Source organism: Belonocnema kinseyi, chromosome 10, assembly GCF_010883055.1.
Source record: "Belonocnema kinseyi isolate 2016_QV_RU_SX_M_011 chromosome 10, B_treatae_v1, whole genome shotgun sequence".
Classification (NCBI taxonomy): Eukaryota; Metazoa; Arthropoda; class Insecta; order Hymenoptera; family Cynipidae; genus Belonocnema; species Belonocnema kinseyi.
In genome coordinates this window covers 82,559,837-82,574,720 of record NC_046666.1, presented here as the reverse complement: position 1 = coordinate 82,574,720, position 14,884 = coordinate 82,559,837, and the positions used below count along the sequence as shown (strand labels likewise).

At 34.8% G+C, this 14,884-nt stretch overlaps 1 protein-coding gene across 2 annotated transcripts in view; it reads right to left on the bottom strand.

Annotated features, from left to right (window-relative positions):
* The window catches only part of LOC117181609 (protein bark beetle), an 89,445-nt gene that overhangs the window by 17,632 nt on the left and 56,929 nt on the right, over positions 1 to 14,884 (bottom strand). For both annotated transcript variants that reach the window (XM_033374472.1, XM_033374473.1), the window contains exons 3-6: positions 12,321 to 12,514; positions 2,655 to 2,829; positions 1,602 to 1,771; positions 1,198 to 1,436 (exon numbers count right to left, since the gene is read on the bottom strand). In XM_033374472.1, coding sequence (XP_033230363.1) covers positions 1,198 to 1,436; positions 1,602 to 1,771; positions 2,655 to 2,829; positions 12,321 to 12,514 — 778 coding nt within the window. The remainder of the gene's footprint in view (positions 1 to 1,197; positions 1,437 to 1,601; positions 1,772 to 2,654; positions 2,830 to 12,320; positions 12,515 to 14,884) is intronic.

The window sequence follows — 14,884 nt, the reverse complement described above, 5'->3', positions numbered from 1 at the left end:
TGATAGCAAATTTCAACGAGAAGTAAGTAGCAAAAGATTCTCGGAAAATTTTGAAAGAATTTTCGATATCATGAATAGTTTTAAAAATTTGACGTATTTAGTATAAAAAATGAAAATTAAGAGATTAAAAAAATGGCAATACTTAAAACACTTTTCAAGATATCGAAAAAGCTTGCAATGTGTATCAAGAATATATGACTACAGATTTCTTATTAAAATTTTGTGTAAATCGATATCCTTATTAATTTAAAACATCATTTATTCATATTTTATGCTAAAAATAAACTTTTCATCTGTGCTCACCTCTACATCCTAATATATTGAACCGATTGATACCAAATTTGAACGTGAAGTCAGTAGCAACAGATTCTCAATAAATTTTTCAAGAATTTCCGATATTTTGAATAGTTTTAAAACTTTTACGTATTTAGTATAACGAATGAATTTTCAGAGGTGACATAAATGGTAAAATTTCTAAAACTATTCAAGAAATAAAAAATGGACATGTGATTACAGGGATTTTTTTAGAATAATTCAACAATAATAATGCATTTATTACGCAAGAGAATAAAATATATTTCTATCAAATTTAATGTAAAATAAAATATCGATTAAGTTCAGTAAGTCTGGCTACTTTTTATATTTTGATTTGAAATTGTAAATCACCAAAAACATCTGCGATACAAAAACTTTGCCAAGTAATTTTTGAAATCAAATATGGCCAAGTAATCTAGGAACAAATATTCAAAATACAATATATAAGGAAAGTTTTGTATAAAGTGTCTTATAGATATTTTTGAATACATTTTAAAAAGCCAGATTAGGCATTATAAATCTTAGCAGGATTAAATGTTATAAGTAAAATTGTTTTAGTCAAAAATTGCTGGGTATACGAGATTAATGGTATAAGTATAATATAATACTGCCAAGTTGTGTTATGTCTAATTTGGCTTCTTTACATTCATTTGAAAATGTGTGTAGTGTGCTTTTTTAAACAGTTTCTTTATATATTATATTATAAATATTTTCCCGAAAGATCTGGCTAACTTTGATTTCACGAATTCATATAGTTGTACTTGACAGATTTTTTGCAGTGCAGATGATGTTTCTGGTGGTATTACAATATTTACAAAACTGAACTTTCCACTGAATATAGATAATTAAATAAGGGAGAACAGGTTTCTTTAAATAACTTACTTGAGGGCACTTTCTTCGATTTTGAGCATATTCATTCTGCTCCATTGATATGGTTACGGGGAAGGTTTGGCTTGTAGTTGTTGGAAAAGTGCACAGGTCATAAACATCCGCCCGATCAGGCTTATCGTCTGGTCTTTCATCGTGATGGACATATTTTATTCCGTCAGCTCCGTTGTCTAGCACAGCACAGTTGTTGATATGTGCTAATCCACTAGAACTGTTCATGTAAATTCCATACCCTACAAATAAAAGAAAAATGCAACTAGTTTAAAACTTAAGAATATAACGCTGATATAAACAGTCAATTTTAACAGCTCCGAAGTGATTATTAAAAAAGTTAAAAGCCAAAAAAAGGTAGATCAGAAAATGTAAATCTTAAGGCGTATCATATCGGAAATACAAACCTTTGTTGCTTTGTATGGTGCAGTTGTTAATGACTATTGGAGCATCGGGAGTGGTGATGTTAATTCCACCGAAGGCCGAATTAACGATTGTGATTGATTCCATTTGTGGAGGCGCACCCTCAACGTGTAGGGCGGAGGTGACGTTGATTTCTCGTCCCGTACCCGCGAATCTGAAAAAATAAGCCACCATATTTTAGGAACAAACACTCAAAAAAATATTTAACAAAGTTACTTTTAAACAAATACAAAGAAATTTTATACAATCATTTCATTTTTTTATACTCGTTTTAAAGAAAACACACTATGAGTCTGTTTTTTAAAAAATGAAAATCAGTTTTCACTGAAAAAAAGAATCAGTTCTGTAACATTTACGTTACGGAAAACCATCATCATTATCGGAAGATACATAATTTTGCCAGGGTATACCTTAAGCAAAATTTAGAACTGGCCAACCTGACAGTATGCAAATGCCTAAAAAAAGGGCTTTGCTTCTTAGATTCGTTGTTGTACTGAATACTTTTCTCATAATTTTTCCTCGGACACTTTTCTGTTAAGAATGTATGAGTTTATACGGAAATTAATACCAATAATTGTTAATTTTAGAAATTTTGGAAAAGCTTTAATACTTATGCTTAAGAAAACAATATAAAATAAGAATCTATACAAACAAGCATATAAAAATATTAGTGTTTTCGAAATATCGTTATGTTTTAACATTTTTGGATCTATTTAGATGCGATTTATTAATAAAAATAATATAAACTTCCTTAGAATTTTTAATTTTATGTATAATTTTGTAACGTGAATAGAAGCAAAATGTTAGAAATACCCATTTTGACTTTTAGAACTGCCCATTTCAATTTAGAGCTGCCCGAATTGGGTAGAACTGCCCTTTAGGCCTGAATTTTGCTATTCGTCTTTGAAAAATCTAATTCGAAGTGAAAACAGGTGCCTTCAAACATAAAATATCATAGTTATTTTTGGCAACAACTCTAGGAATTTGCAAGTTTTTGTGTATCTATTTCAATTTTTTCTTCTCAATTAATTTTTTACCTGATTTCTACATTTCGCAAAATAGATTTTGATCTCCGGACGTAAAGAGTGTTTTCCTGTATTAAAGGTCTATCGAAAAGGGCACCTTCAAATCTGATTCCCCGCCAGTGTTTAATTGCTTGTGTGGCACCATCGTGGTGAGGTGAGCATGCTATTCCTAAATCTGGATGGTAATCTAGAAATAAAAACCATTCACAAATTAATTACAAAATAATTGTACAAATTGAACCTATAAATAATTGAAATAGGAAACAATAATATCGAGCAATTAACCATTAGTGATTTTAAGGTACACCTGAATTCAAAAACTCACAAGAGTGCAAAAGAATTTAAAGATGCAAGGAACACAGAAGAATTTAAACGGATTAAAAAGAACTCAAATTAATCCAAACAATTGAATGAAATTCTAAGACTTTAAACAAATACAAAGAATTAGACAAAAATAAATCTTAGTAATTGAAAAAATGTTCAGGTTTATTAAAAAACTTTCAATTAATAAAGCAAAATGAGGAAGTCAAAGAAATTCATTAAACTTTGTGAAATCATATTCAACAGATGTAACAGGCGTCACTTTAGACCTTAAGATTCAATAATTAATTTGAACACAGACAAATTTATTCAAAACAATGAAAGAAAATCCAGAATAATAGAGCGAATTTAAATGTATTTTAAGAGTACAAATACTTCAAAAGAATTAAAGTGAACTCTATAGGATTCAAGAGAATTTAAGATGATTTAAGAGAACTCAAAATAATTCCTAAAGTTCAAAGACTTATAATAAATGCAAAGAATTCTAACGAAATTAAAAAATACAAGGAATGTAAAAGAACTTAATCAGATTCAAAATTACTCAAATTAATTCAACGAATTCAATTGTGTTACGTTCAGAACGTAAGGATTCTACGATTTTATTTTTACTTCATAATTTGATGTTTATTCTATATTTTTACATTCCAAATCTTCCTCTTCAAACTTCTGTACTTTTACCTGCAATTCATTTATATTGTATATTTTATGCTACGAACGTGCTTCACTCTAACTTTCCTGGCAAACTATTTCGTTATCATTTACAGCTTTCAGCATCTGTCTAAGAGATTGCCAGTTTCAAATCTTAAGGTTTATTGTGCTTTTCTTTACTTAGCCTTTAAGTCGCTACGGCCACTCCGCTTAATTGTTTTATTTAAGGTCAGCTAGCCCATCACTATGTCTTCGTATTATGGAATTTCCGCAAGGGTCCCTTTGGGCCTTCACCTAGCTCCCCGATCCACCCCCATTGACAAGAGGGTCGGTCCTAGCCATCCCTTCCACTCAACTTACCCTCTCCTCGCAACTTAAACCAAAACCTCTCCTCCGTGTACCATCTAACTGCGATCAAAAATCAGATATTACTTGTCTTCGGTAGAGGTAACAAGTTACGCATCGGAAAATATAACTCAAAAATTGTACTTTACCTCATGTTTATTATATTAAATATATTGTCGTTTATCTATCTCATCTCACAAATTTTTATTGTGTTTAACATGCTTCTGTCTGCATATAACTTTAATCAGGTTCGAAGAAAACCGCGTCAAACTAGGCTCGGTGCACAAAACATTGGTCCTTCGGCAACGGATATTTTATGGTGTTTCAGCACCTAAAATTGTCTCTGAAATTGACTATTTCTTACCGTGATAAACTCAGTGTGTTATGTGCAAGTGCAAGTGCAAGTGCAAGTCCAGTTATTACTCTGGACAATTAAAATGTAAACAATACGTCGTGTATATCAGAACTCAGTGAGAACTTTTCGTGAATTCTACTGCAGCTAATTATTGGCCATCAGCAACGAATATTCTCACATATAAGATTCTGTGCTGCAACCACTTATTGGCCATCAGCAGCGAGTATATTATGTTACACATCTTGGATTTTCTGCGCTAAGTAACTATTACACACCAGCAGTGAATATCACACACTTTGGATTCTGTGCGACATCCGCTCTGTTTGAGATTATCAAGGATTTGTACCTGCTCAAGGATTATCTTCGCCTCTACATATAGAACTTAGCACAGAATATCTCAGCAGCTGGCGTGTAAGATCAGATCAACGTCTGAGTAAGTCAATTAATTCTGCGCCAATCTCATCTTCTTCATTTCTGTTCTTTTCCTACATATGCAAATGCTTCGTTTTCAATTATGTGTTAAAATGGCTGAAATCGCAGCGAGAGTAAAAATATTGAAAAAAGAACGTGGAATTATAAAACGAAAATTAACGCTTTTCGCACAGTTTCTCGAAAGTTATCATTCTGAGACTCAATATCCGTCATTAGCAAAGCATGCAGCTGAGCTGGATAAGTCTCGTGAAAGTTTCGAGAAAGTGCAATCCGAATTAAAAGATTTGGGAGAGGGAATTTTAACGGACGAAGAGTTGGATGATGAAGCGAGAAACGAATTCGACAAAAAATATTTTGAGATTTATAACTCTGCCACAAAATTGTTAGGCAATTACGCGCGCGTCTCTGCGGTTTCGGTGTCGTCAGCTCTATCAGAAAATAACGGGATAATACCCATTCAAAATGGTATTTCGGTCGAAAATCCAGTTCCAAAGGAACTTTCAGATAATTTTAAACTTCCCTCACTAGGACTGCCGTCTTTCAGTGGATCGTATGATACGTGGTTAGGTTTCCATGATGTTTTTTCCTCAATGATCGACAGCAATGCAAAGTTATCGCCAATTTTTAAATTTAGACACTTGCGAGATTGCTTAAAGGGCGAAGCCGCGGAAGTTATTGCATCGGTACCATTGTCCGCGGAAAATTACTCTGTCGCGTGGGAAATCGTAAAAGAAACTTACAATAATCGTAAATTGATACGTCAAAGGCATATTCAAGATTTGTTGAATATTCCTTCTATGTCTAAAGACTTTTCTATTAGAGCTCTTCTAAATAGTTTACAGAAGCATGTTAGAGCCCTTAAAATTCTCGACGAATCAGTTCGATCAATGGGGAAGCCTTCTTATTGTATTAATACAAAATAAAATGCACCCCGTCACTTTAGAAAAATAGGAAGAAAGTTCTTGTGAATCAGAGCTCCCTACCTTTCAAGAACTTATTGCCTTTTTACAGCGTAGAGCGCAATTAGATGATACAAAATATGCTCAATCACGTTCTAAACCAGTTAACTCAAGTGAGAAACCTTCCGCTTCTCACTCACGATTAATTAATCGGGCGCAACACCTTTTTGCAACAGCAAGCTCCCTAAATTCGTGTTTACATTGCGGGGAACAACATAGTATTTTTTCGTGTGATGTTTTCTTGAATCTTTCTCCTATAGAAAGGTTTAAATCCTGTCAAAATGCATCTCTATGCTTAAACTGCTTAAAATCTACTCACCGCACAAGCAACTGCAATAGTGGCCCTTGCAAGAAATGTCAGAAAAAACATAATTCTCTTCTGCATTTCAAAAATACAACCGAGAAAATTGCAAGCACCTCGAATTCTTCGCAAGCTGCTTCTACTCACAATTTCCTTGCAAACGAATTAACCTCAGAGAATCTGTTGTCCACAGCTATAGTGGATATTATAAATAATGAAGGTTCCGTCTAGCAATGTCGTCTATTATTGGACAACGGTTCTCAATCCCATTTGACAGAAAAGGTTGCTTCTATTATGAATTTAAGCAAAAGGCCTATAGACATTACAGTTTTAACTTTAGGCTCAACGTCGACTGCGATACGCCACTCTGTATCGGCCACAATCCGATCGCGATAGAACACGTATAAAGAAAATGTCGAATTTCTTATCCAAAAAGAATTGAACTATTTATTTGCGTATATTAAAATTGATCGCGAATCTGTTCAAATTCCTAACAATATTTTCTTAGCTGATCCTGATTTCGATAAAGCAGGCGGAATTGATGTTATTATTGGCGTAAGGCTCTTTTATAAGTTGCTCAGTGTAGGTCAAATAGTAACCAGGAATCACCCAGATGCTGTCCTTCAAAAGACTCAGTTGGGCTGGATAGTCGCAGGGAAATTCTACAGAATACCTTTATCTAAGCGTAAAATAGTCCAATGTAACATAATGCAAATTCAACCTTCTTTAGACTCAGACCTTACTAAATTCTGGGAATTGGAGGAAGTATCCTCTTCGAAGGTTCTTTCTAGTGAGGAAATCGCCTGTGAAGAGCACTTTGTCAAAAATACAACTCGAGAGTCTGACGGTCGCTATGTCGTTAGACTTCCTTTCAATGAAAAAAAGGGTCAAATAGAAGATTCTCGAAATTTAGCTTTTCGACGATTATACTCTTTAGAAAATCGGTTTAAAAGAAATCCTGAGCTCCGGCCACCCTACATTGAATTTCTCAGTGAATATTAGCAACTCAATCACATGTCACCCTTTAATGACAAAACTACTTCTCAGGGATTTTATTTGCCCCACCATGCCGTGATAAAGGAAGATAGCTTAACTAATAAGGTAAGAGTAGTGTTCGATGGCTCTGCCAAATCCACGTCCGATGTCTCTCTAAATGATGCCTTAATGGTCGGTTCCACTCTTCAGGATGATCTTTTTGTGCATCTAATTCGATTTCGGTCTCGAAAATATGCTCTGATCGCGATATGGAAAAAATGTACCGCCAAATAAAGGTACATCCTGAAGACGCCCTTTGTCAAAAGATTGCTTTTCGCGCGAATCCAGACGAACCAATAAAAGTATTTACATTAAACACGGTCACATACGGTACATCTTGCGCATCTTTCCTTTCTATTCGTTCTTTACATCAATTAGCGCACGATGAAGGATCAGCGCATCCGTTGGCAGCCTCGGCTTTGAAACAAGATTTTTACGTCGACGACTTGCTAACGGGTACCAATACGCACGAAGAAGCCCTCCTCCGCAATGATCTTATTCAACTATTACATAAAGGGGGTTTTAACTTGCGAAAATGGGCTTCTAACGATTCGTCCCTTATTTCTGATCTCCAGAATAGTCGAGAAAATTCGCACATGGCGCTTGATTCATCTGCCTCGATTAAAACACTTGGCATTCATTAAAATTCCGCTGATGACTCTATTGTTTATACTGTCAATTCACCTGAGCATGAAAAAAGATTCTCTAAGCGATCTATTTTGTCTCAGGTAGCGAAACTTTTCGATCCTCTGGGTCTGCTTTGGCCAGTTATTGTTCAAGCCAATCTCATGATTCAGCTTTTATGGAAGGCGAACGTTACCTGGGACGAAGGGGTACCACCAGATATTCACATCTTTTGGATTGAATACATATCGCAACTAGCGCTCCTAAATGAGCCCCGTTTTAATCGATTCGTATTGGGATCTCAATTTTCCGGGATTCAATTGCACGGGTTCTGTGATGCAAGCCAGAAGGCTTACGGGGCTTGCATCTACCTACGCTGCGCTGATAAGATTGGTCAGTATCACTAAAATCTGCTCTGCTCTAAATCAAGAGTCGCCCCGGTGTAAACTGTATCGCTAGCGCGTTTGGAGCTTTGCGCGGCGGACATTTTGCGCTAACCGAGTAGCAAAAATTCAGGCTCTTACGCAGTCTACCGACTGGAGGCGTGTGCCTTCTCTTGATAACACGGCCGATCTTGTTTCTAGTGGACAAATGCCCCAAGAATTTTTAAAGCCTAGCATCTGGTCTCACGGTCCTAATTGGCTCGTCCAGGCCCAAGATACGTGGCCTAAATTTGAATTACAGCTTAAGGACACCTCTGAATTCAGAAGTCCTAATCCGGCTGAAACTTCTCTGCTTCTTCAAAGATCTAATTGGAATCTTCTGGAAAAATATTCCTCACTTCCAAAATTACAAAGGGTTCTCGCGTTCTGCCTTCGCTTCATTCATAACGCGAAGGGTAAGAATAAGCGCACCGGTAGCCTGACTGTTTCTGAACTCGATGCTTCTATGGATCGAATAATTCAGTTAACAGAAGCAAGAGATTTTTTTTAGGAAATCGACCGCTTAAAGCGCGAAAAAACTATCAGCAATAAGAGCAAGCTTTTATCTCTCAATCCCTTTTTGGATAAGGGCATTCTCAAGGTAGGGGGTAGACTGTTTCACTCTGAATTAACCCCTGATGAAAATATCCTATACTTCTCCTGCGAAACCATCATATCACATCTCTTATCATACGCCATGAGCACATACGACTCAAGCACGCGGGATCTCAAGCTACCTTATATGCAGTTCGAGAACGTTATTGGCCCATTGACGATCGAAATACAACTCGTCGTGTAATCCACCAATGCGTTCCGTGTTTTCGCGCCAAGCCTCGCAGTATAAATTACGTAATGGGAAATCTACTCGCGAAACGAATCCAATTTACCCGACCTTTTGTTCACACCGGTATTGCCTATTGCGGTCCTTTTTTGTAAAGGAAAGACGATATCGAAATCGTAATAAAATTAAATCCTATGTAGCAGTTTTCTTTTGTCTTGCCAGTAAAGCTACACATCTTGAATTGGTGAATGATCTCACCACAGAAGCGTAAAAAGATTGTTTGCGCGTCGCGGAAGGTCCAGCTCTTTAATTTCCGATAATGCTAGCAATTTTGTACGAGCAAGCCGTGAACTTGCAGAGCTTCAAGATTTTCTATTATCTGATGAGCATAACAAAAATATTCAAGAGTTTTTGGCGAATCAAAGGGTTAATTTGAGTTTTATACCTCCTCGTTCTCCACATTTCGGCGGATTGTGGGAGGCTGGCGTGAAGTCATTTAAGAACTACCTTAAACGCACCGTAGGTGAGGCTCTGCTAACTTTTAAACAGCTCGAAACTTACATAATTGAGATTGAAACAATTTTGAATTCCCGTCCTCTTTCTCCCCTATGATCTGATCCTAACGACTGTCGTCCTTTAATTAACACCTGGACATCTCTTGATTGGTGAGCCCTTGACGAGCTTTTCTCAGGCAAATCTGACTCACATTGCCGTGAACCGATTATCTGCATGGAAACACGTGCAAATGCTGAGACAACATTTTTGGATTCGGTGGGATAAGGAGTACTTAAATGATCTCACTACTCGCACCAAATGGAAGACGGGCTCTAGCGATGGTATCACCATCGGTTCCTTGGTAGTCATGAAGGAAGACAATGCGCCACCCTTGCATTGGAAGCTAGGTCACATTATACTTTCTAACCCTGGAAAGGATGAGGTTGTAAGAGTTGTCTCAGTAAAAACTGAGACAGGCATTTATAAAAGAAGTATAAAAAGTTTATGTCCTCTTCCCATTGAAGAGTCTATATGCCACGATTGATTTTAAACTATAACATCTTTATAACTATTTCTAATGTCTTACACAATATATGCAAATACAGTTGCGTAATCTATCTTTGTGTAGTTATCTCCTGTTCCTTGTTTTGAATTCTGATCGTTCAAAAGGGGTCGATATGTTACTTTCATAACGTAAGGATTCTACGATTTTATTTTTACTTCATAATTTTATGTTTATTCTATATTTGTACATTCCAAATCTTCCTCTTCAAACTTCTGTACTTTTACCTGCAATTCATTTATAATGTATATTTTATGCTACGAAAGTGCTTTACCCTAACTTTCTTGGCAAACTATTTCGTTATCATTTACAGCTTTCAGCATCTGTCTAAGAGATTGCCAGTTTCAAATCTTAAGGTTTATTGTGCTTTTCTTTACTTAGCCTTTAAGTCGCTACGGCCACTGCGATTAATTGTTTTATTGAAGGTCAGCTAGCCCATCACTATGTCTTCGTATTATGGAATTTCCGCAAGGGTCCCTTTGGGCCTTCATCTAGCTCCTCGATCCACCCCCATTGACAAGGGGTCTGTCCTAGCCATCCCTTCCACTCAACTTACCCCCTCCTCGCAACTTAACCAAAACCTTTCCTCCGTGTATCATCTAACTGCGATCAAAAATCAGATATTACTTGTCTTCGGTAGAGGTAACAAGTAACGCATCGGAAAATATAACTCAAAAATTGTACTTTACCTCATGTTTATTATTTTAAATATATTGCCGTTTATCCATCTCATCTCACAAATTTTTATTGTATTTAACCTGCTTCTGCCTGCATATAACTTTAATCAGGTTCGAAGAACACCGCCTCAAACTAGACTCCGTGCACAAAACAAATTGAATTCAAAGTAATACGGATGTAAGGGCTCTGCAAAATTTGCAGTACCGCAATAGATATGGACGTGAGTTTATTGTCAGTAAATTCTTGTAGAAGTTAAGGCAAAATGCTACATGAATCCCTAATAATTATTCTTTGCAATTGAAACTGTTGCTAATTTTATAATGGGTTGTCAATAGAAGTTAAACATTACTAACTACAACCCTAAATATTTTTTTCTCATATAGTATCAAACGAATGTCGCTACAGGTTTGATTCTCACTATTTTTTACCATAAATTGTTTAAACAAAGCTTGTTTGAAAAAAGTTGACAAAAATTTCTACTACATATTTTGAAGGTACTAAAAGAGCCCTAAATTATTGTGCAAAGAAATATTGCCTAAGTCGGTTTATTTTATGTGTGATGCTGCTAGCTTAACGTTAGGCTTGCAGGACCACATGTTTTCTTTGTTCAATGTGGTGCATTAAGTTTGACAATAGGGCATTCAATGAGCCCTAAATTCTAGTGTAAACAAATATTGCCAAAGTCATTGTGTGATGCTGCCAACTTACTGTTAAGCTAGCAGGACCACAGGCTTAAACAAAAAAATGCGGAGCATCAAATTTGGCAATAGGGCATTAAATGAGCCCAAAATGAGCCCTAAATTATTGCGCGAAGAAATATTGCCTAAGTCATTTTTTGTATATGTGGTGCTGCTAGCTTAACGTTAAGTCAGCAGTACCACCGTTTTTTATTTAAAATGCGGAGCATCAAATTTGGCAATAGGGCACTAAATGACCCCTAAATTATTGTGCAAAGAAATAAAGCCTAAGTAGGTTTTGCTCTTTGTGGTCCTGCTAGATTAACGTTAGGCTTGCAGGACCACAGATTTTCTTTGTTCAATGTGGTGCATTAAATTTGACAATAGGGCATTAAATTAGCCCCAAATGAGCCCTAAATTCCTTATAGGTTTTTAGTCCATGTTTGCAATGTGGTCCTGCTACCTTAACGGACCTATATAGCTTGATACAATTGTATACGAAACCAAAATGCATTATGACATCTCGAATCTTTTAAAGTTTTTAAAAATTGGGAACCTGCATTTTTTATATTAATACTCATAATTCTGAACAAAATTTCCAGATTTTTTATTTGATTGAAGAAATTTTCTTTTGTTCGCCTTGTTTTCTGGCTCGCTTCTGCTTTAGGACAAAATTAATTCAGAATATTGATATTTTTAATAATTAAAGTTTCTTAATTCTTGACTGGATATATTGTCCAAATTAAACGCCTGTGCATATACACAGATAAGAGTTCAGAGAAATTCGTAAAATAGTTCGAAATTTTTGTATTTTAAAAGTTGATTAAAAATTGATTTTCATTTGAAGAAACAAAAATAATTTAAAATTTTTATTTTGGTTATTCACTAATTTAAAATATTAATTGATTATTTTTAAATTGCGGGAAAATTTTAACAGACAAAATTTAAAGATTTAATCCGAGGAAGTTTCAAATTCTTAACTTTAAATGATTTTTTCTTTCTTCATTAATATTTTCCAGTAGATATAGCCATTTTTATCTTACCACAAACTCCAGAACCGAGCTGTTTGTGAGGCCATCGATCACAATTTTGCAGAGAAGATTCGGTTCCTCGACACTGAGGTTGCTCGTATAAAAGTCGAGGTTTAGCTGGCCATTGTCTGTCCACCCAACCCCACCATCGTCCACCTTGCAGCCCTAATTCACGGCAGGCAGTTTCAAAATCTGCCCTAGTCCAACTGGAAATTGGAAATTTTCATTAATTTTATTATAATTAATACTTTTAAAATTTTATTTGTAATTAATCGTCTATATTCATAACCGATTGGATATTTAATATATATCTAGGAGTTCTTATTTGGCCAAACAATTTGAAATGAAGTATTCTACTCGATTTGTACACAAAATTAAAAACTTGTATTGCAATATAAATAAATTAAACTTTTTACTCAAATTGAAATGTGTTTATGAACAAATTTTGCAATTCGAAATACAAAATTTCGGTTTTTAATCTATATTAAAAAATATCCGTGAACGTCATAATTTACATACAATAATTTCTAAATGACTTTATTTAAATTTCCTATAACAAAGAATTAACTAATTTATAATAAACTTATCAGGGCTTTAAGCCTAATAAAAAAAATCAATTTAGCTTACTTTTTTCTAAATCATCCATTATGGACAAACACTAGATTCGCCAATTTAGCACTGCACTCAATATGTATAAAATTAGCCAACAACAGTGCAGTTGTTTATATTTTAACACACTTATCAAAAATTAAATTCTAATAAGAACGCTATTTGAAAATAATTATATTCGTGTTAATAAATGATAATAGAAATTAAAAATAGTAGATCAAAATCTTTCTAAACAAAGAAATATTAATTTTATTATATTATTATATTTATTATATTATATAAAAAACACAGAAATATTTATTATTATTTTAAATAATACATTGGGATATGTGCTTTTGCTCACTACATTTTTCTATCACTCAATTAAGAAAAAAAACATAAAAAAGAGATCAGGTCGATTTTTAAATTTTTCACCTTGAAGTGCTAATGGGACGAAAACACCTATAATAAGCAAAAATATATCCATAAAAAAGCAGTTCGACGTATTTTTTATTTTTGCAATAATAGACCCAAAAATGTACTTTTTCAAAAAGTGGAAAAATCAACCGTGTCCTGTTTTGCAAATTTTTAAATTTTGAATCCAAAAATCGATTTAAAAAAAAGGGCTGCATAATTATTTGAACTTTTTTCTTAAAAGCAAAATTTTAAGTATCATAGGTTAATTTTTGAATTTAGTAGTACTAATTAAATAGACAAATCGACTTAATTAAAAAAGGGATCAATTGATTTTTTTAGTCTTCCTAAATTACAAAAATATAAATTTTCGAGTCGTTTACGAGATTTCCCATGTCAATTTGTTATCATTTTGTTATTATTTTCCAAGTTTTTCGCTACAACACGTAATACGAATCCTTGTGTAATTGAAATCGCTTCAGCATCATTCCTTTGTGTCCCTTCTTTTGCCTCGAGGTGTTTTTATTGCGAGTATTATCGCAATTTTCGGCAGTCATATTGAAAAAAGTATGTTGAGGGCAGAATGGGCGGGGGTAAAACGGAACACCACGAGAGATATAGTGGAGCGGACATTGCTTTTCCTCACATTGTCGACAGTGACCCTATTGAAAATTTCTATACAGAACCCTACATACAAACTCTGCAAGAACCTTTACATGATCTTATGAGGTGTTCCTATGTGGGTTCTGACGTATGACTCCTTCAAGGAAAAGTGACAAGGATCTTATGTAGGGCTCTTGTATAGATACCTGGTCATCGTGAAATGGCTGACATAGGATCTTACCCAGGTACTTTACAGGTTTTTATACGGGAACATATAACAGAATAATTTTCATGTTGTATATATAAAATGACACATGATATTACAAAGATTCCTGTACAGATATCTGTGAAGGAAAAATTTTATTTGCACGATTTAATTTATATTTATTTATAAATTCGCACAATTCTGAGGATTCGAACCCTCGAACTGTTGACTCTACCGTTTCTAAACATAAACCAAGAGTGCGTAAACACGTGCAGCCATCGAGGCTGAACAATATTGGTATTATAAAATTTCTAGCCACTCATCCGACGAATTCGGACCACAAATACATCCGCACGTGTGGGTGTCAGCCATTTTACGATGACCAGGAAACTGTACGGGAACCTACATAAGATCCTTGCCAATTTTCCTTGAAGGATTCATATGTCAGAACCCACATAGTAACCTTATAGGATCATGTCAGGGTAACCAGATGACTGGGTAGGAAAAGCAGGACACACCACTTCTTACCACCTCCCACAATAAATTCTTTTCCGCCCCTAGCAAAATTGGGCGCGTTATTTGAAAATTAAAAGTGATTATCCTGTGATTATAACCTGTGAATAATAAATATAGAAAATGAAACTCACAGCGACAGATTATAATCTACGAGACTAAGAAACTCAAAATAAAACTTAAAAAATTTAATTAAACATAACCTTGCAATGGTACTTACGTTAGATTTGTACAGTGACAGAGACATAGGAAC